The sequence below is a fragment of the Gymnoscopelus microlampas genome (genome assembly GCF_963454915.1).
Source record: "Gymnoscopelus microlampas genome assembly, chromosome: 21".
Lineage (NCBI taxonomy): Eukaryota > Metazoa > Chordata > Actinopteri > Myctophiformes > Myctophidae > Gymnoscopelus > Gymnoscopelus microlampas.
The window spans coordinates 22656856-22680141 of record NC_139958.1 but is presented as its reverse complement, the minus strand read 5'-3'; the positions used below and the strand labels follow the sequence as shown (position 1 = coordinate 22680141).

Here is a 23286-nt window from a genome sequence, read left to right as displayed (position 1 = left end):
TGCCTGTTGCAATGGCCGCAATGTGCAAAGATTTAAAATGTGCATTTTCATTTATTTTAACTTAATGTATTTTATTATTATTATTATTCTTTATTTGTATTATTAATATTATTTGTATTATTGTTTTTAATTGATTTACTAATTTAATTTAATTGACTGTCAGCTATATGCTAATTTTATTATTTTCCCCCACCTCAATCAGGCAAGGAAGGAAGGAAGGAAGGGAGGGAGGGAGGAAGGAAAGAAGGAGGTAGCGAACAAGGACCAAACGGAGTAGGGGATTAAGGGGAACTCTTGTCAGTGTTCGAATGAGACCCTTGCTTTGTTACAGACCGCAGGGGAGGGGATGAGTGTTGCCAGGTCTGCTTATTATAAGCGAATTTGGGCTTGTTTTTCTGTAAAGTTGCTTGTTTCTAAAGTAGTTGCTTATTTTGGTCTCATTTTGGGGTTGTTTAAAGTGATTCTCAAATATTTTCATGTCAAAGACCCCCAAATTAATATGTATTTGTCTGCAGACCCCATCTGAAAATATGTTATGGCAGGGAGGGACCCCCTCACCCCCATACAACATTTGTGTCATTAAAATATTTTAAAAGTGTTCCACATTTTCTTCAAGATTTTTTGAAAATAGCAGATCTACAAGCTCACAACGAGCTTGTAGATCGGCTATTTACAAATAGCCAATGCATAGCATAGGTTTAAAATGCTCATGTGGCCTGTAAGTCGCTTCTTTTAGGCTTGTTTTCATAGACCAAGTTGCTTATTTCTCTCGCAATGTCTGGCCACACTGGATGGGATTCGTTTAGTTAGTTTGACTGCTAAACGCTAGCTACTTTTCAGCGTCGGAACATCCTTTGCCGTCGATGTATAGCTGTCTAAATAACAACGTATCTCGCAAATATTTGTCTTGACCGGAGACTTGTGCAGCTCTTCACCGGCAGAGAGGGATGTCAAAGCGGCTGCGAAACCGGGAGGTCTGCGCTGATTGCAGCGCCCTGGGTATGATGCCAGACAAGCTACATGTAGCTAATAGCCCCGTTTGGAACCTAACTCCACGATAGCTCCGAGATTAGGTCCCGCTGTCTCTGGTCTCGGCAGAGGTAGAGTCCGTCCAAATGCAGTGAAGATCACCTTTTTTGTAACATCATGTCCAAAAAGTAAAAGTAGTCTGAGACACCTACAGATGTTTGCAATTTCGCCGGAAAGTAAAATTTAACCGACGGGGTTGAAACACCCGGTTAAATCGCTTATTTAGTCAGCCTGTGCCGTGTTTTCCTATTGTAACCGAATCGGGAGCAGTACTGGCACCTGCCGTCGTGGGGTTCTTCCGGGTTCAATGGGAAAATATGGCACAGATTGACTAAATAAGCGATTTAAACGGGTTTTTAACCCCGTCGGTTAAATGTTACTTTCCGGCGAAATTGTAAACTTCTGTTGGTGTCTCGGACTACCTTTACTTTCTGGATTCGATGTTGCGAAAAAGGTGATCTTCACTGCATTTGGCCGGACTATACCTCTCCGGGGACCCGAGACTGAGGGACCTCATCTCGGAGCTGTAGTAGAGAGAGGTTCCAAACGGGGCTAGTACAGCTACATGGCTAACACTCGTCTCCAACTAATAATCTAACTCGGGGGTCTTCAACGTTTTTCAGGCCAAGGACCCCTTGGCTTAGAGAGAGATAAAGCAGGGACCCCCATTATATATTGTTTAAAATATGTATATTTTTTCGCCATTGATTTCATAGGCAGCTTCATAGACTTGTTTGACAGCATTATCATCAGTGTATGTGGATTTCCAGACATTTAACCACTTAAACCGTCAATACTAAGTAAACTTGACCTTTCACTCTATACTTGGTCTGCGCTTTTTTCCCCCTACATCAAACCTCTTTTGGCAAAAATGTGCAGATCTACACTGCGAGGCGTTGTGTGCTTGTAGACCTGCTAAGTTGTCCTCAGAATAGAATAGGGATGCTTGGTTGACACAAAGATTTGGCGGACGCCCTGTAGTAACTCTGAGGGCCCCCTAGGGGGTCTTTGACCCCCTGTTGAAGACCTCTGATTTAACTGAGCAGCGAATAGGAAACTGCATTGACAAGACTAGACATAAATTAGCTTATTTGTTGAAATATGCTTGCATTTGTTGTTACACAATGTCAAACGCTGGGTCAGATCCATCCAGCTGCTTTCTTCTTTCATACCTTTTTAAATTACTGAAACATTGTTAGGATATGTGATTATAATACAAGTTAAATAAGATATTAAGTTAGCTAATAGCACAGAATTATTTTCATTTGAGCTGATTTCTAGAGAGAGAGGGAGAACCACTTGCATATAGTTGTATTAATTATGAATGTGATATTGTATGTGTGTTGGACTTGAGAGAGATGAGTTCATATTTGTTCCTTGACCTTTATTATCTGAAAGCTATAATGATGTTGGTGTACCATGATGGCACACATGGTTGCAGTTGATGTTATGATAACTATTGATTGAGGGTTTCTCCTGCTTCAGAACCACGCTGGGCCTCTGTGAATAGGGGTGTGTTGATCTGTGATGAGTGCTGCAGCATCCATCGAGGTCTGGGGAGACACAGCTCTCAAGTCCGACATCTGACTCATACGCCATGGCCTCCCTGCCAATTACAGGTTAGAGGAGTCATACACACAGACAATACAGTACATACGACATACTAAATCAATTTATGTATTGTGGTACTGAATGGGTGATACTGATATAGGTTGTTTAGTCCAGGGGTTTTCAACTTATTGTGTACCAGGGACCACCACCCTGACATAGAATCAACCTGGGGACCACTGTTGTGTTGGTTGGGGAATGGGATATATATGGATATATTAGTGCTTCGGTAACACTTGCTATGCATCCCACTGTTTCTCAACCAATAGTCCACAGACTACTAGTGGGCCATGGCATAATTAGGCCTGCAGGTGGTCCATGGGAAAATATAAAAACATGTATATACATAAATAAATACCTTTTTGTTAAATTTATTAAAATAATATTTAATTTCATCAAATGTAAGTAAATATTTGAATTAATAGGCGTGGTGTGGGAGAAAAAGCTTGCAATTAAATAATGATTGTTAAGGGCTTTATTTAATTTGTTGCACGATATTATGTGCAACAAATTTAACCCCAGGAATTATTTAACTGAAATATGCGAGTGGTCCAGAGCTCAAAAAAAGGTTGAGAACCACTAATCTATTCCTATCCCACGGTTACCCTTATTCCATTCTTTTACTTTATCCAGCCTTCCACTAAACGCATGTTAACTGTTGTATCTTATGTATGAGAGAGCAGACACATGCAATAATATGAGCGCATTTCCTAATAATGATGACTGATGTCTGTGGAATTTCTTGACCTCCGACTTACAGTAACTGACAACATTGACACATCATCATAGGTCACTAGGTCATTTAGTGCACTGTTCCCTGGACGAAAATATTCACTTTCACTTTCCTACATTACTAAATGCATAGTCAGGGACCGCAATACCTTCACGGTAACCCCTGGTTTAGCCACTGGCATGCATGCATAAATCAGCTGACATAGACTACCCGGTGGTTCTCACACTATGTCAAGGACACCCAAATTGACCCACCCACTTTGAGAACCACTGTTTTAGATAGTAGCTATTGATTTTCCATAAGCATAAATGATTTTTTATTTTTTTATTTTTTATTTCTGGGTGTAGATGGTCCAGACATTATACGGCAATGGAGCCAACTCCATATGGGAGCATAGCCTTCTGGATCCATCTTCTATGATGAGTGGGAAACGCAAGGCCAACCCACAGGATAGGGTGCAGTGAGTGTTTTTAAAAAAATATATAAATACAAGTTTGCATTGTGTACATACTGTATGAACCTGTTCAAATTCCACGTATATTCATTTAACTTTGTTTCTAGTCCCAACAAGACTGAATTCATCAAGGCCAAATATCAGATGTTGGCGTTTGTTCATCGCATGCCATGCCGTGAAGATGATAATGTCACTACAAAGGACCTCAGCAAAGTAAGGGATAACTTTCAAACCTATATGTTTTTCACTTAAATTCTGATCATGTAAAGAAGGCACAGTTTATTTGCTGCAAGTGGAGAAGCGCTTTTGGATTGGGATAAAAGATTGTTTCAATAATTGGCAAGACTGCACAGTCAGGTCAGGTGTACAGTAATAGCAATGTAGATGGAAGATTGACATCTCAGATTAGGCTACCCAAAACATGATCTGGGTATTCAAGTATTCAAATGGGTAACGTTTTAGCTATTTTTATTCGCCTGATTTGGGCCTAAATGGGAATGGTGTATATTTTATTAGCATTTTTCATACATTGTCAATACAGGAGCATTCCACCTGCAGTGTCCAATCATACCCAACAGCCTGTGTTGCACTCTGTTATGGAGCAAATGCCATATAATATGGTTATAATCAGAAGGCTATTAGATCTACAAATGTACCGAATAATCTTCTCGTTAATGAATTGGCAGCACTACTGTAAGTGATTTTGCAGTAGAAATAGAAGCCATGTCAAAGTATTCAAATATGACTTTTGCCATTTTGTTTGAGGACATTTATTTTTAAGTACAATTACGGTCAACTATGGTATGCATGTTTACTACTGAACATTGTCTTTTGGAGCTTGAGACTTGAGAGTGAAATTTTATTGAATAGAAATGTATCACTTAAACTTAAACAACAAACCATATTTGTGTGTAAACCTTCAGAGAAAATAGCAGATGTGCCAGCTCATAATGCGTAGCAACGTTGTGAGCTTGTAGATTGCCTATTTACGGCAAAGAGGTTTGGTGTAGAGGGAAAACCGGAGTGCACCTAGTATGAGAGCGTGGGGGACCCTGGACAATTTAGCATTTAGAGTTTAAGTGGTTAAAAATCAAGTAATTGAAACAGTGAAACCTATGCTCCTTTTTCTTGACAGCAACTCCATTCGAGTGTTCGGACTGGAAACCTGGAGACTTGCCTAAGACTCTTATCCTTGGGAGCACAGGCCAACTTCTTTCATCCTGTAAGTTGGATGAGCAAAAAACAAAAAAAGGAGCTGTCAGAATGCCAGAATTTATTCGGCTCAGAATTACATAATCCTAATATGTAATTCTGTTGTATTCCTTCTGGGTTTCTTCCCCAGGAGAAAGGAAACACACCATTGCACATAGCAGCGAAAGCCGGACAAATGTTCCAAACAGAACTTTTGGCAGTGTATGGAGCTGACCCTGGCGCGCTGGACACTAGTGGGAAGACCCCCATCGATTATGCAAGGTAAAATACTAGGTCCCATGCCATTGTTTCATCCCACTGAAGTTTTGAGAGGCTTTTATGGAGTCTGTATTTCACTTGTAATCAGCATTCTAAAACGTTGATTGTAGTATATGATCATTTTACATCCTTTATTTCTAAATACGTATTTGGCTAATGGCTATGTTTGTTTTGCCAAAACTGCAACATTGTTTGCATAATTGATCCAGGGACACGATTCACGAATCATGTTGCACAATCATGTATTCACAATCTTTACAGACAAGCTGGACATCATGAGCTTGCAGACAGACTAGTGGAGATCCAGTATGAGCTCACTGACCGGCTAACATTTTACCTTTGTGGGAGAAGGCCAGGTAAGCAGTTACTATTATAGCTTGGAATTGTTTTGACACGGTGGTTTGCATTAGCTTCCTCTCTCATTGGCTGTTTGTTTTCTAGATCATAGAAATGGACAACACTTTATTATTCCACAAATGGCAGACAGGTAAGTGCTGTGCCTTACTTTACATCATAGTAGGAATAGTACCTCTGCAAATTGTGGTTTAGTCATGCTCTGTATAATATGTATATCGTTGCTGTCCGGCAGAAACCAACTCCATTTTTCTGTTTTTGTATTTTTTTCCATAAATCAGTGCTATTGAACACCCTCTACGTTTGTGTGTTGATTAAAACATATTGAACCAATGAAAAGTATCAATAAGTGCTTCTGACAAAACCAGCTAACTCCATTGGATCCTCAAACTTTCTGCTAAACCAGCTAAAGTCCACCAAAGGGGGGGGTGGAGTTAGCTGATTTTGCTGACTCCAGGCTCCACCCCCTTTCGACCTCAAACCCCATTGTGAGCTTGGAGGTCCATTTAGCTGTACAAAACCTCCTAACTCCACTTTTTGTTTTGTTTTTGTAATATCCTGAAAAATTAACGTTTTGGAGTTAGCTGGTTTCTGCCGGACGGCAGAGAGATATGATAGTATAGATTCATCACAATCTACAATGTAATTACAAATTAATATTTTTCCTATGCTGCATTGTCCTGATGGATAAGAAATAAGTAAGTTTGTTTTGTGTCATTATCATACTACTTGGTATTTACTGTATGTTGAAATGGGTTGTCTGCAAGACAAATAAGATCATTCTGTTCTGTAGCAGCCTGGATTTGTCTGAATTTGCAAAGGCTGCAAAGAAGAAACTCCAGTCGGTAAGAAAGATTTGTGCTTCATCCAAAATATGGGTCTGTTGGTGTTCCAATTATTTCAGAATTGAACCAGTGTGTCTCTTTTTTCCTTGTATTTTCTTCTAGCTAAGTAATCATCAGTTTGAAGAACTCGCCATGGATGTTTATGATGAAGTTGACAGAAGAGAAACGGATGCAGGTGAACTATAAAGAACTGATATTTATATATAACTTATAATTTAAGTATGTCTATGATCTATTGTAGGGATTAAAATGTGTAAATGGTGTAGACTACAATAAATAAATGCATGTAAATATTGAATCCTGTCATATCTCATTTGCTGCAATTTCAGTGTGGTTGGCTACTCAGAACCACAGCACCCTGGTAACGGACACAACAGTGGTGCCTTTTCTGCCTGTCAATCCCGAGTACTCTTCTACCAGGAATCAGGCAAGTTACTGCACCCGGCTGGTCTCCTCAGTCTAAATTGTTTTTGTTCTGTGAATGAATGAGTCAGGGTCAATACGTGCTCCTTCCGACATCGGGGGGAAAAAAATCTGTTTCAGACGTCTTTCCAAACTTTCGGTACAGTCAGGACATCTGGGGGTGCAGGAGCGTCTGAAAAAATAAGTTCTGAATGACGTCAAAATGTTATCACCTCCCTTTCTGAAAAAGGTTTGGACGTCGAAAAGAGCATGTATTGCGCTTTAGTTGGCAAAGGCCATCATTTTAAGTAAATTTGTATGCCAATGATTAGCAAATTCACTGTTGTTCAAAGTTTATACGTGTATTTATTTCTCAGGGCCGTCAAAAACTGGCAAGATTCAATGCTCATGAATTTGCCACACTTGTCATTGATATTCTAACTGATGCCAAACGTCGGCAGTGGGGTAATTCCTGTGAAAATCCCAAAGGTACAATATTATCTTTATTATTATACGTTTTATTTAAATCAGTTTTGTCATTTTAAGTTGCATCATTATTTTTATATCATACAAATACCCTATACCTGAACAAATGGTTCAGGTAGAAAATAAGACTCCAATCATCATTCACCGAAATACATCACTATCATAACATTTGACTTCAGATAATATAGCCTCTTTGAAATTTGCTTCTTAGCTTTGCCATTTGAATTGGACAACTGTTTGTAGCCATCCGAGCTTGTGTGATTCTCTGATTTGTCCTGTGTCTACAGAGGATGTAGAACTCATCCTGAAGGGAATCGGCAGTTGCCATGACAGTGACAGCCAGGACAACGACCAGCCAGATTATGACAGTGTGGCATCGGATGAAGACCTAGACAGGGAGGCCACTTCTGGGGACAATTGTAATGATGGGAGGACCAAGGCAAGTGTTGGCTGTTATGATACAAATCTTATGATATATCTTATGATCTTTTTAATAATGGAAAACATTCCAAACATGTATATTCTTTCCTGTTGCAGAGCTCAGAGTCTTCTGACCTCTCTGATGGGCCCATCACAGTGCAGGAATTCATGGAAGTGAAGACTGCCCTCACTGCCTCGGAAGCCAAAATACAACAGCTTCTCAAAGTCAACTGTCACCTGAGTGAAGAGCTGCGAATGATGCAGGGCAAGGTTGGTGTCTGTTCACCTTCAGTTTTTGGAATGACTCATTCACGTCAAGCATAACCTAATAAGAAATTGCAAGGCAGAAAGTCTGTACCTCTTCCCTCACTTGAACCAGACATGTGATGTGTTAGCCTGGCATGGCCAGACTAATATCACTGCGTAGATATTAGTCTGGAGTATGGAACGTGCATTTCCAAGAGGCGGATTAAAAAGAATGCCTCTGGTGATAAACCCAACACATATTTTCATACTGGGCCCTGATTGGTCCCTCACAACTTCGGAGGGAGAGAAATCCAATCTAAACTGAGAGGGGCCAGGCCTAATCTGCCAAGGGACATTTTTGTTTTCAATGACAGATTCGTCTGGAACCAGGCTAGTGATGTGTGCATATTTCCAACATATTCAAGGTGCAGTGTAATGTAGGGATGGGTACTGAATCAGAACCAGTGCCAATTTGGTGACAGTTCCTGCTTGGTTAGAACCAAAATACCAGTGAGCTCCTCGACAAATGGCGTTGCTAGTATTGGTATTTGACAGTCAGTTCTTTCTATCAAACTTACCGAAGTATTGAAGACACATTTTAACAAGTTTCTATTTCTATATTCTGTCAAACAATGGCATCCATAATCAATTAACTAGCGGATAGTCCCATCTCGTTCCATCAGTCCCATCCGTTTTCTTTTTCTTTCGGCTAAATCCCATTGAGGTCGCCACAGCGGATCATCAGTTTCCATCTGGTTCTGTTTTCTGCGTCTTCCTCTGTGTCTTCTACACAGCATTATGTTAGAAGATACAGTCACAAAGCTTTCTCGTTTTCTGGCTGTTGCGTAATTATTCTCTGACTTTGGTAGTAGCTTCTAAGTTCTAATAGTGTGCTATGTTGGTAGCTACACCTACAAGTTAATTTAGAAATGATTATATTCAGAAACATATAAATCCTGCTATATTTATGATGGCTGGATGGAACACTGCCTAACCTTAACCTCACAGAAAATATGTCTAAACCTAACTTCAAAACCCTGCACACCTGGGCAAATCACCTGGGAAAAGTGAGATTGCTCACAGGGCTTCTCACTCTCCTATGTTGTTTTTGTAAATAAGGGGAACCTGTTCTACAACCTAATGAACCTATTCAGCAGAGATTGTGCTTGACTGGCTGTTGATTTTATCAGTATATTGTTGACATTTTGTCTTCGAAAGGAATGAGACTTCAATTCTCAGAACAATGGGAGAGACTTGTGCTTCAATAACGGACCACTGCTATAATTAGAAAAGGAAGTGCAGCTGCATTAGTGATAAAGCAGATAGCTCTGCAGGAGTCTAGGCCAGGAGGTTTCAAAGCCTGAGACAGTGGGCCTCTCATTTAGACAAGGGTCAGACAACAGCATCCCCTCCCTTTCCTATGACATTATTTGGCTACTATCTCTGCTAGCTACGATGGTCTCTCTTTGCTAATATGTTAAGAGTTAAATATGTTTACTTGTGTATTTAATCGGGCTACATGTCAAAAAGTAAGTCTGTATTTCTTGCGCAATGGATTCATGAAATCCAGCAAATGTGTGCTTCGCGAATGACATCGCTGAGCACAAATCATTGTTTGAATAGACTAACGTCTTATAAAGCACAATTGACAAGGAATTGACACTCACTTCTGATGATTATAGGAAAATTAGAATCACAGAGATTCGTTGAGAATTAGGAGTAAGACAAAGCTTTTTTTTTTCATATCCAATAATAAATAAATGAATACTGTGAGCTCGTAAATCTCACGGTATCAATACCGTGGCTATTTGTACCTCGTAATACCATAATACGGTATATCGGTACATGCCTAATATTACAGATTAATGAGCATGAGAGAAAGTAGGAGAGCTGTAATAAATAGAAACCTCTTTTTCATTGTTTGTATGTTAGATTTAGCCAAACTTAAATATTCTATATCTACAGTAACTTGCTATTGATCATCCACTGAAATGCTCTTGCGCCTCACACTTTGAAAACCCCTGGCCGTACACTCTTATGGCCGGTGTCTGGCCAAAGCTTTTTGTAAGGAGATCATCCCCCATCGAGAGTTGATGTGAATTTGTCTTTGTTCCCTTCAGCTAAACTCCCTGCAGACTGAAAACTCGACACTGCGATGGCAAACCCCCAGTGGTCTACAGCACTCACAGGAGCCCTCTATTCGACCCCCAGTCCGCGGAGGCCGCCCTATGTCCATGTATGAGACAGGTTCTGGTGTGAGGCAGTACCCCCACAGAGGCGAAACACGTCGCCATGAGGATGGACTCATTTTACAACCCCTCCCAAGCAATGTAAGTATACAGCTCCCCATGGCTTTTCTGTCCTCACAATCGGAACCAACGATACCTCCATAGGTTTTTGTTCGCTTGTTTTGTTCGTTTATTCATTCATTTATTCATTCATTCATTCCCCCAGTAGAGTATGTTGTAACTTGGTTTGACCCCTTTCTAGATTGGGAGGGGTCCTTTGGGTACGGCATCCTCCTCCCTCCCTACCTTCCCCTCTTCCCTGTCCTGGTCGTGGGATGAGAGATCTCGAAGGGTTAAGTACTGAAACTCCCCTCAGCTGCCCTAGGGGAGACCCAGGGGATGGGAAATACAGCCCCATTGCTTGTCCCATATTCTCTCCACTCTTTACCTCTGTCTTTTAACTGTGCCTTCACTGCCTCTCAGCATAGCCTGCATGCCTGCATGCACTACTGTGCATCTGCTGCAGCTCACTGATCTGAACTCCTTCCTGCTGCCCAGCAACAGTTAACCCAAACAACCGTCTTTAGGCTCACGTAAACATATCAGAACTGCTTTGTGTATAGTTAACAAACCTGTCCAAAAGAAAGAAACAAGGAAATCTGATATCCAACAAAGAGAAAATAAGGTAAATAATGGTACTGTATGAGGATCAGTCACGGCCTCGGGGCACAATTTGACATTGGCATTCTTTCAGATCTACTAACGGCATCCACTGCTGTGCATACTGCATTACGCAACAAGGATCCAGCCACTGGTTTCACATTTCTTCCCCAACTACTTAGAAACCAAATGACGTCTGATAATATCCACATGGCTTTTTTTTTGTTGCCAGAAATGCATGATTCTGATACAATTTGCATCATAATTAACTATCATTAAGTAATTGCTGCTCATACTTAAATGATTTGTAAACCTTGTCAATATGTAATTGAAGATAATCAGCTGTTCTCATTTCTATTTGAAGGAATATCTATCTGTTTTACTTATGTCCCCCCCCCCCCACCATTACAGGGCTGCAGTCTAGAAGGACAGAGTAGCATGCTGGAGAATGATTATGACAATACGCCCAATCACTCAGAACTGGAGGACACTGGGTAAGAATTTATCAAGTATAAATAACTCCTGTTCCCATGCATGTGACAAGGCATTATGAAAAAGACTAAGGGCCTTGTTTAGAAGATCTCTGGAGCATGGCACAAACGCCTTGGGGGCGTGTGAGACTCCAGTTTTGCTAGTTAGATTAGGTGCATAATCTGGGTGCAAAGTAAGGTGCAAGGCACAAAGGGGTCTCTGAATTAATCATGGTTGTGTTTCGGGCATAACATAAATTAAATCAATCACTGTCATCATCTCCCGTTGCCATTAAGAGCCAGGTGCGCCTGCACCATAGCACATTGGTTTGCTATTTAAATGACGGATTCAGCAAGTTGTAGTAGAAGCGATATTTCTGCTGAGGAAATGGGTCTGCTTGTGCAGTGTGCATGTGTCCTAAGGGGAAGGATCTGACTTATTCTGAGTTTGCAAGAATAGCATATTTGGGTGGCTCTAGAGGAAATGGGGTCACCAAAATCAGTAGGGTTCAATAATTGCATGGAGAGCATGAAGTTGCAAATTCCATGGCCAGTCGTTATCCAGATATTTTCTTTGGGATCAAAATGTAAAAAATAAAAAAAACAACACCTTTTTGTATTTTTGCCTTTTATTGATGCAAAAAAAAGTGAAACTTGCAGAGGTCTGCATGACGTTAGTTCCACCTAAGGGAGAATGTTGCAAAAAGACTTGCCCAGGGTGGGACAATGTTGGGTCTCTGCTCTCTATGTAAAGTATCTTGAGACAACTTGTGATTTAGCACTATAATAAATTGGAGTTGAACGGAAGAGTGAATGAAAGTCTATTCTGGACTCATGCATCTTAACCTGGCCAAAAATGGTCATATATTTGTAATATAACAGTGAATATTAAGCATTGCCTGTCAATACATTTTAAGAAAAAACAATATTGTATAGCAAACACTTTGTGTCCTCATTGAAATCAAAATGTCCCAAAACAATGTTTTCAATTGCCCAATAAGCCACTGTAAATTATAATGCTTGATGGTTCACCTTCTCATGCAACATGACCGGTATTCATCATAGTACAATATTCACCTAAAAAGATCATTATACATTTTGTTTTCATCTTTGTCATACAGTCCGATCTCAGCCTCAGAGACGTTGGAGCCAGAGGAAGAGGCAGAGGCGAATGCCACCCTGCCAGGTACTGAGGACGTCATCTGTAAAACAGAACAGATTACCAAGAACATACAGGAGCTTCTGAGAGCTGCCCAGGAGAACAAACATGACAGGTATCCTAGAACAGTGATTCTCAACCGTTCTAATTTAAAGGACCCCCAGTTTGATTTGCAGTAGACCATGGACCTTCATATATTATGTGGTGTCCCCGGGCCCCACATTGAGAACCAGTGTCCTATAAAACCTGGATCTATTTAAGTGGCATCTTAGCCAGCCTATTTCCCAGATTTCCTGCTGTCCTCTGTTACCATTAGGAAATGAATTCACTCTTTGTTTCCACTTTGCTTCAATACCCCCCACCCTCATGCTCTTACCTCATCTTAATGATTTCCGACCCTAGCTCATGGTGTTGGGTTGTTCTGGTCAGGGCTGTTTTTTCTGGCCTCCCACTGTGCTGCTGTAAGAAGGCTGGACAGCATTGTTCTCCAGCCTCAGTGCCCAGCTCTGACAGAGCTGCTGACCGTCAGAGCTGTCTTTCTGTTCTACTGCCCCACACTGACAGAAGGGCAAATGGGTTTCCCTCCTCCTCCCCAGCTCCTACTAGCGTGCGTGTGTGTGTGTGTGTGTGTGTTGGGGGTGGGATTGTATTGAATGCAGCTGGCAGGAAACGCAGAGCACGTGATGATCAGAAACACACAAATACGTTACGCCATTCAGCGCCACTGCTATTGGCCAGATTTAAGTCATTTGTTTGTTTTGTTCTGTGGGCTGCTGAACAATTTCCCAAAACAATTAACCATTTAGGGATAGTGGTTTTTTTTTGGCTCTAGTGTTGATGCCTAACTTCTAAATGAGAAATATTCCTTGGCAGCCTGCCTTGTCTCATTGTCATTAGCCCTTTTTACGGCCGTGAATGTTTCCCCATCGTTTCACCTTGTTCTGTGTATAAAATACGGAGACGGAATGCAGGGTCATTTTTGTGTAGTCTAACGTAGTCTAATGTCCTTTTGGATTCAAATGTTTTTTTAGCATAAAGCCTTTAGACCTCCCCTTTTGCTACTAATACAGTGTGGTATTTTTTCCGCTTTTGCACTTATGTGCTGAATCTCACTCCATGCTGGTTATCTCATAGCTACTTTGTGGCTTACTGTTACTTCTGCTTTACTTTACTATTTTTTTTTTTATATCTATGTTTTTCTATTTCACCAAGCTGTTTTGGGCGTGTCATTATAGGCAAGAACTTTTTAAAAAATGCTGAAATAGCCAATCTATGAGATGTGACGCCTTGTGAGCTTGTTGATCGTGATCTTTTTACTTTTGAAAGTATAAAAGTGGCTAAGTATTACTTCTGCTTTACTTAACTATTATTTTTTTTTTATATCTATGTTTTTCTATTTCACCAAGCTGTTTTGGGCGTGTCATTATAGGCAAGAACTTTAAAGAATTGCTGAAATAGCCAATCTATGAGATGTGACGCCTTGTGAGCTTGTTGATCGTGATCTTTTTACTTTTGAAAGTATAAAAGGGGCTAAGTGTTGTGCTACTAAGCCACCATTCTGTATGTTGATGTTAATACTTAACATGTTGGATGTTTATCATTATTTCTTAAGGTAATAGATCACCACTGAGTTAAAATCGAATACAAGAACAATGCTAAGCTTGTTATGTTACTATTGATTATTCAATCTTGGCCTTATCCCTAACTTATTTGGGAGATCATAGGCTGATCTTATTTGTGTACCTCCCCCAAAGTATTCACATTGATCAGGTCATAAGCATCAGTATCTCCTTTTCTTCATTCATTCAAAACTGAAGTGAAATGACAGATTATACCAAAGCTTTTCTGTTTGGTCATTCTTAGGATTCTCAGGGCTACTTTTGGTGACTATAAAATAAGATGGCTGTCTGTATTTGAGGTGGACTGTGTTTGAAAGCAGATTCACTGTTAAAGTGCCATTGTCAAAACCGAGAGAACATGGCAAACCCAAAATAAAGAGATATGAAGATGTCTATAGTGCTAGTCAGAATATGGGATCTTTTATGGAATATAGTTTGGATAATTGTCTTGGACTTACGGACACGCATAATCCACTCAATCCAGACAGTATAGACTTTGTAGTAAGAGTTTAAGTAGATTTGGAAATACATTTACTATTTTAACCATTTGAGCATCCTTATGCTGGGGGCAAACATTCGGCACAAATAGCAGATCTAAAAGCTCCCAACAAAAAAAGTGTATATATAGTCAAATCTAGAGTGTATAAATTATTGATCAAAAGCAAGCAAACAGTCACCACACAAGACAATGGCTGCTACACCATGTTTGTGGTCTGAGAAAATGAGTTGCAATATTTTCTTTAGCTAGAGTATTTATTTTGCTATTAATCCTTGTGCTTAATTTGCTAAAATAGTAGATCTACTAGCTCACAATGCGAGCTTGTAGATAAGCTATTTTTGGATGACAAAGTATAAACTTAGCTTTACAATTCCTTTCCGCAGCTTTCTGCCTTGCTCAGAACGGATTCATGTGGCTGTGAAGGAGATGGCCATCCTGTTTCCTAAGGTAAGCTGACTCCCACCAACAGCAGGGAACCCCTCCCCTGTGTGCTCAAGGGATTCAGCATTTGTTTTGTAAACAGCCAAAGGGGGATCCAAAATAACGTGTGTGAATGGTAAAAGCCTCATTAGCGACCGGATTCCCCAGTTTTGTGTTTACAAGCACACACATGCTGTACAGTGTTTCTATACTCATAATATGGTGACAACGGGTAAAGATATGGCATTTAGTGTGTAAAATAAAGAGTAAATGGTGCATTTATCTAGCGCCTTAAAATGTCCATCACATTCACCCTTACATTCACACACTGATGGTGGAGGAAACCATGCAAGGTACCAACCTGCTGATGAGCAATTAGGGGTCTTGCTCAAGGACACGTGGACACACAGCTAGGAGGAGCTAGGGATTGATTGATTGAAAATGTTATTAGGCAAAAAATGTAAACATCACGATTACATTTATAATACTTTGTCTAAAAGGTCCGTCCAAAAAGGTCCTTGCGGTCTTGTTTCCATTGAGGTCCTTGGTATTCATTTCATAGACATGTACCTGTATAGTAGCAACCAAACAGTTCAAATATCAACACAAAAATACCCCAAAAGGATTGAACCGGTAACCTTCTTATTCCATCCAAGCCAGCTGCTCCACCACCTAAGTCACTGCTGCCCCACCAATAATAATTGTGTATGACTTAGGAATGGAGCAGTGGTTCTCAAAGTGGGGTCCAGGGACACTGAGTTCTTTGAGGGGTTTTCAAATGGACCCTTACAGGCGTCTCTGACACTGTACAAATTGAACCAAAAAGACCCATAACCCTTATGGGTCAATTTGGTTCCATTTTTACACTCAGGGATATGGGGGACCTTGAAATGAAAAAGTTTGAGAACCACTGTTATAGAGGTATAGAGGAAGTCAACGATGGTTTAGTGTGTCAAACCTTTATTGCGTCTACTTTCCTTTGCTTACAGAGGCCATCCTCAGACAAGGTGCGAGGATCTCTTTGCCTGCTCACTTCAAGTGCCAGCCGGCTCCATGGCGAGTGCCAGAAGGCCACACCTCACTGCCCCTGTCCCTCTGACATGCAGCTGGTCACGCAGCAGGTCATCCAGTGTGCCTATGACATTGCCAAAGCTGCCAAGCAACTTGTCACAGTGACAACCAAAGAAAACAACAACTGATTTTATTCCAAAGACATAACATTATTTCAGATACTCAATATTCAATGTGTCATTCATATTGCTACTTTCAACTTTTATCAGTGTTACCATTTTTGTTTGATTGAATTATGTAACCACGCACTCAAGATACGCGTGTGTGTGTGTGTGTGTGTGTGCGCGCGTGTTTATGCAGGGGTCTTAGAGAAATACAAATACAGTGCACAATGGCACATCAATCCAAAGCTTTATTTATTATTTTTGTATCATGATAATGGAGAAGGAAGTTTTGTCTTTGAAGGCGAATGAGATCATATCTTTCTGTCTATTGCCTCAGAAAAGACAAGAGGGTTGAATTCACATAGGAAAGTAATGTTCTACATACTGTATATAACAGTAATGTCAATGTGGTGAAACCTCTTTAAACCTTCACTCTGTAGTGCTTTGGTGTGCAACGGTGACGTTAGTCTCTCTTCATTTAGCCATTTTTAAACACAATGCAGAACCTATTGTTATCTTGATCTCATGTATTTGTGTACCCCTCTTGAGAGTGAAACATTTTGTTGAGTAAGCAGGTTCTCCTATATGTAAGCTTTAGTGTACTAAACACCATGTAATCATAGCCAGTGGGACATAACCTAAGCTGGATTTATACTCATCGCATGAAGGCGTCACTTGCTAAAAATCTGTTCTTTTTGGCAAACGACAACATGCTATGGTGTATAAATTAATCTTTGTGTTCCAATGACTTTTCTCTTAACTCTGTGTAGCTGGTGCAGGTAAAATGTTGAAGCCATAATGTTCAGTGTGTATTCAGCTTCCATAGCTTCTTGTTTAATATAACATGTTGATTTTTTTTATATATATATATACAATTGAACCATATGGAAAGGCTATCTGGCCAATTTTAATTCCATTGTGAATTTTTTATGTATGCAAATGTAAAAATATAAATTGTGTATCCGAATAATCCCAATACTATTCTATTTATAAACTCGTACCTCTAACAAAATGTCAACATTTATTTTTCATAAAACATGTTTAACGCTTATAGGCTTGTTTGTTGGGAACATCTCTGCTGGCAATCAGTTGTAGACTATTGGGCAACCTTCTGTGATATATGATACGTTTAGTTTGGTGTGTGGTGCTCACCCCTGTTTACTCTTGTGCTGCTAGTTGTCATCAGTTATGTGAAGCTAATTTCCAAGCAACGATCAAGTAAATGCAGGCTACCCTACGAGTAGGGGTACTTGTGGAATTTGGGGTTATGATCTGATGTGTTGTTGAATGTCATGATGAGCCAGACAAAACCCTGGGATTTTCCTCGTAAGCTATATTGCCACTGTGGTTGAAAACAATCCTTGCCTTTTAGGAAATAAAGTGTAATTCATAACCCAGCGTTGTCGTCGTGGTTATTTTGTGTTTTTAACCTATGCCAGTCTGTTGCCAATGGTGTAATGTAAAGTAACTAAGCACATTTACTCGAGTACTGTACTTAAGTACAATTTTGAGTTTTGTTTTTACTTCACTGGAGTATATCCAATTTTCAGTACTTTAAACTTACTCCACTACATTTCAAATATTATACTTTCACTCCACTACAATTATTTCAAAACTTTAGTTACTAGTTACTTTGTGGATTTTGATTATTATTACAAAACATACATTAACCACTTCAGCCCTATATACATTTTCGCTATTTGAAAATAGCCGATCTACAAGCTCACAATGCATCGTGATTTGAAAAGTGAAATGTTGTGAAATGGGACATTCTGCATAATGAGCACTTTTGGTACTTATGTATGTTTTGATACCAATATTTAAGTAATTTTAATCAAGTATTGTTTTAATTCCGGACTTTTACTTGTAACTACTATATGTAGAGTATTTCTACATTGCAGTATTGATACTTTTACTTAGGTAAGAAATGTGAGTACTTTCCACACCACTGTCTGTTGCATACACAACACATCATCACACAAGCTGCCCACCTGCTGAACACAACAGAAGAAACTGATAGGGGCGGGTCCATGGATTGTGGGCGCGTCTTGGTCTCAGCCTTGAATTTCCTCGTACGGCGGTGCGCCGCGCCATCCGATCTACAAGCTCACAGCGCGTCGCATAACTAGGCGCTGTGAGCTTGTAGATCGGAGGTTTTCGGACTAACGTGACATGAAACACGAGTGAACGACAGTTCCGGGTTCCTCTAATCGAAAGCTGTTTTTTTCTAACTGTACTGTTACTTATTACTAGGAGGGTTTTCTAAGGTTCTAGATCTAGTTCCACTATGGCTCTTTTACTGGACAACCAGTTCAAAGAGCTGCCTGCTGATAATATACTTGACACCAAGTTGTTTCTGGAGTCTGTCTCTCATCTGCCACCTTTCTTTGGTAAGTAACACCTGAACTTTCCATTCGAATTTCGAACCGTCCAGCGCTTTAGCGAATACTACTGTCTACTCTACACTGCCATTGACTCCCTTTTCAATACGTATTTCTCAATGAAAATAAGGAGGAAAAAAAATCTTCACACCAGTTATTTATTGCTATATACACGACGTAACAGTGTAATACATGCACATGCATAGAGCACCAGAAAATACATTGTCGGAGAGCTCGGAGACATACAGTATTGCATTGGTTCGGGGACCCCCTTGCTGGGGTTCCAGGGGGTCCCCAGTATAAAAAATTTATAATACAGCATCACAATCATTTTAACCATTTGTGTGTGTATATCCTGGGTTTAAGTGATATTGTTGTGTTTACTCGTATTTCTTTTACCAAAAATCAAATCAAACACACATCTTTGCTTCTGGAGGTTCCCCCTGGCACAAAACATTTAAAGATGGGGGTCCACCGTCCTTGACTTGAAAAAGTTTGAGAACCACTGTAGTATAGTGCAGAGATGTGAGTTCTGAGTGGGTTTTGTAGTGAGCATTGCATTGCACTGATCAGTGAAGGCTAGTCTACACACATTGGCGTCATTGTGACTTTAGCCTGTGAAAGAACCCTTTATTGACCCCAGCGGATTCGCTGCATTCTTCACAATAAGTAGAGTGATTTCTAGTCAGCAGCCCCCACCATGGCACATCCATGATCCCTCTGGCCTGGGTGTTTGTGAGGATTCATTCATATTTAATTGTATTTGACTCAAATGTCTCTTATGTTCTGTTTCTCTTTCAGACTGTCTAGGGTCAGCAGTATTTGCACCCATTAAATCAGACATTAATGGCAACATAACGGTAAGAATCAGTGGAACACATCTATAAATATGAATTACAGTTGTTGTGCATTCATAGTAGTTGGCTACTGTTAATCTGTTATGAATACGTAGCCAGTTTAAAGCTGCAATCTGGGACTTATTTATTTATTTTAGATAAATGGTTGGAGGTGGTCTCCCTACTCTTCCTTTCATTGAGAAATGTATACCCTGGTGTCAGATAGAATACCTAGTTGACAAGTAGTACTGCCTGAAGCTCATATGCGCAATGTCTCCCCCGGACTAGCCTCGGAAACCCATGCCTTTTTTGGGGGTTTCAACCCCCGGACTAGTGGGGATTTGCCTCCAGGCTGAGTGGTAGATATTTGGTCTCTCTCATGACAGACCTGGGTTCATATATCCCAATATTAAACATAAAAGATACAGAATACAGCTTTAATATTAGTGTTGTGAATTTGCTGTGAATTTGGGATAAATAATGTGGCCAATACATGCATGCTTGTGATGTGTACTGGTGTATACATTTTCAGAAAATCAGGGGAATTTACAACAAGGACCCTGCCAAGTATGCAACTCTCCAGCAGATTCTGGAGAGCGAGAGGGAAACCCATGGAGCAGAATGGCCAAAGGTTGGAGCGACCTTAGCCCTCATGTGGCTGAAGAGGTGGGTAGCCTGCAGTGTGTAGAGCCTGTGTGATGTGTGTTGAATGTTAAACTGAGTGCACTTTCCAAATATCACAATATTTTTAAATTACTTAGATTAGATATCAATATTGTGATGATGTATTTCCCCCCTTAAAATAGCCGATCTACAAGCTCACAACACATGTGTTGTGATCGGCTATTTTTGAAGATTTGTGACACTTTTTGAAAGTATAAGGCTATTGAAATAATACCTGACACCATGATTACAAGCAGGAAAAGACAACACTTATGGCATCCCAGATGATAGTCTCATATCACAAATCGTGATAGTATAAATATATTGCCTAATGCCTAGCCGTAGATAAACTTTATGACCAAAGAGGCTCATTCTCCTGCAGGGGTCTCCGTTTCATCCAGATCCTGCTGCAGAGTTTAGCAGATGGAGAGAGAGATGAGAACAACCCAAACCTTATCCGTGTCAACATCACCAAAGCTTATGAAGAGGCACTGAAGAGATATCATGGCTGGATAGTCCAGAAGGTCTTCAAGGTGAGTACCATAACTTGCAGTTTGCTGGTTTCGTATACTCTTGTCCATTCATTGTATTGTATTGTTGAACTTTTACATGATATAAGGCATACTTCAGATATACCTACTGTAATATTATCAATAGCCCACAGTAGATATATCTGATCTTAACCACGTTCAACCTGGAGTCCCTAATTAGGGCATGTAATTGTAAATGTTCAAACAAAAACAAAAACATTGCAGATCTTTAAGCCAAGTATGAGCTTTTTTGTAAATCGGGTATTTTCGCCATGAGACACCATTGTATGACGAAGTATGAAATAGGCCTTAAAGGGAGATGAAACCCTAGGCAGATTTTGTAGTTTGTTTTCCAATTCAGGTTAAAAAAAACTACAGCAAGGTAAAAACATGGTAGTCGTGTACTCTAAATAAGACTGACCTTATAGTGATGGTGACATAATAACCTTATAGTAATCATGATTTAAGCAACACAGCTGCAGCTAATAAGATCAATAATGGGTGTGTTAGATTTAGGTGTGCAAATATGAATTGACAATACTGTTGAGTACTATCGCTGCTTGCACAATGGCACACCCATGGCTCTAGTCTAGGGTCAGCAGTATTTGCATATAGGGCTGAAGTGGTTACTGTATGTTTTGGGAATGGGGGAAATGGGATTTACTCCAGTAAAGTAAAAATACCTCAAAATTGTACTTAAGTACAGTACTTGAGTAAATGTACTTAGTTACTTTACACCACTGAAAACAACCTACAACATCAGTTTACATTACGGTTTCGTGCACCTTTAAGTCGTTAGAACATCTGAAGATCTATAAACACTGGGTTTGTGCTTTGCAGGCAGCGTTGATCGCCGCACCCTACAGATCAGATTTCCTCAAGGCACTGTCAAAGGGCGAGGAGGTGAACGAGGAGGACTGCTTGGCCGACGTGCGTCAGTTCTTGATCAACTACACCGCCACAGTAGATGCCATTTATGCGATGTATACAGCTCTAAATGCAGAGCTGGACTACTCTGTTTGATGTCACCAGACATACTGGACTGGACTGGAGTATCCTGCATAATTCATTCTCACAAGCCTCTTGTTTTAACCCCTCTCAGGTGTCACAGCAGAGTCCAGGATTTTCAGGATCAAAGTGTTTCTGCATAAGAATTTATTTTGGTTCCACTCAGTTTTAGTATTTATTCTTACCACATCCCTCCTATACCAAATATTAATACCTTGTTCTTTAAAATGGTATTGAAATGTGTACATTACACCAGAAATGTGTGTCTTTTGGTGTGTGTGTGTGTGTGTGTGTGTGTGTGTGTGTGTGTGTGTGTGTGTGTGTGTGTGTGTGTGTGTGTGTGTGTGTGTGTGAGTGTGAGTATAGATACAATTGCAGGATTTTCACAGCTATGGTGTAGCAGCTCTTGTGCTGATTGTTAAACATTGTGTAAAACATTGTGTAGCCTGCTGCTCACTCACAGCAAGCTGTTTTTGAATATTACATAATGAGAACCAAACGGTGTTATTCCAGGTGCTATCTTAGGGAGAGTTGGCTTCAATCAATACTATTACTCAGCGTAGGCACTGTCCAAGGCTTTTGCCTAATCTATTCTCCATCGTCTTGACAGTTTTAGCAAATTATCTCCAATAATTAAAGTTAGTATACCAGTACTACATGGAGATGTTAACATCCTCACGCAATCAGGAGCTCATTCGATTACTCTAATCCAGTTAGTGCCTTGTGTGAAATTGCTACACCATGGTGTGAGATTCACTGTGAGTTATACTGAACAAATCAATAGTTGAATGTAGTGTGTTGTTTTGTTTTATTTTTGTCCTTGTGTTAGCTTGCTAAATGTGAAGACTGCTTACATTTACCCTCAACTCTAAATCTGTTGCCAATATGGCGATATACCCCCCCAGAATGCTGTTTATGTCACATCTAAAGGATCATGTCACCCATTTTCAACCTATCTTCATATAATTGGTCCTCACTCATGCTCATTATAAGATAGAACCACTTCTGTCTACTCACTCTCTGTGTCTCAGAGGAGGGCTATGGACAGTTCAGGAACCTGCCTACCAAGTGTTCAATTACTTTTTTGTTTTTTTATTAATGCAAGAACAATGGCTTCTATTTCAGAATGCTAACTTTCCAGGAAGAGGGAGGCTGTAGTTTCTATTAGCTTGGAATCACCATCAATGATGTCATTGGTAGGCAGGTTTCTGAACTGTCCATAGCTCACCAATGAGACAGAGTGAGTAAACAGAAATGGGAAATGGTGCCATCTTATGAGCATTAGTGAGGACCAATTATACAAAAATAGGTGAAGTGCTCCTTTAATATACTGTTAGAGAAATCAGCTACACTAGAAAACATTTCTGCGTTGATTACAAAACATGCAATCAATTTATTTATTTATTGTGTGATACAGGCATTGTTTTCTTTATACATGCTTGTACTTCAGTTATGTGTTTGTAGATATTTAAAAAATGAAGTAATTTTTTATTCTTTTAAATATGTGGAATTATTTTAAGAATAAAAAATAAATTAAGTCAGTCTAACCAGTGACTGAAATACAAGCAATTCACTTTTCATCCTCTGGGAG

General features: G+C 40.0%; 2 protein-coding genes across 4 annotated transcripts; both read left to right on the top strand.

The window, feature by feature from the left end:
* Positions 1-805: 805 nt before the first annotated feature.
* On the top strand, positions 806-17662 carry git2b (G protein-coupled receptor kinase interacting ArfGAP 2b). 3 transcript variants are annotated; one of them, XM_084047748.1, is made up of 20 exons: positions 806-999; positions 2515-2648; positions 3718-3830; positions 3932-4037; positions 4960-5046; positions 5167-5297; positions 5556-5650; positions 5736-5781; positions 6445-6493; positions 6596-6668; positions 6823-6920; positions 7273-7384; positions 7669-7820; positions 7919-8071; positions 10168-10377; positions 10538-10627; positions 11347-11429; positions 12527-12679; positions 15066-15129; positions 16092-17662. In XM_084047748.1, exons 1-20 carry the CDS (start codon positions 948-950, stop codon positions 16299-16301), a joined length of 2211 nt encoding a protein of 736 aa, XP_083903874.1. In that variant the 5' UTR covers positions 806-947; the 3' UTR covers positions 16302-17662. The 3 variants fall into 3 exon arrangements, with proteins under 3 accessions (XP_083903874.1, XP_083903873.1, XP_083903875.1); XM_084047747.1 differs by having other exon boundaries at positions 6442-6493; XM_084047749.1 differs by lacking the exon at positions 10538-10627 and having other exon boundaries at positions 6442-6493.
* Positions 17663-18464: 802 nt separating this feature from the next.
* Positions 18465-22762, top strand: LOC311038320 (glycolipid transfer protein-like). The gene is made up of 5 exons (XM_084047771.1): positions 18465-18667; positions 19460-19518; positions 20027-20160; positions 20540-20690; positions 21528-22762. The coding sequence occupies exons 1-5, from the start codon at positions 18565-18567 to the stop codon at positions 21708-21710; spliced, it is 630 nt and encodes a 209-aa protein (XP_083903897.1). The 5' UTR covers positions 18465-18564; the 3' UTR covers positions 21711-22762.
* The last annotated feature ends 524 nt before the right edge of the window (positions 22763-23286 follow it).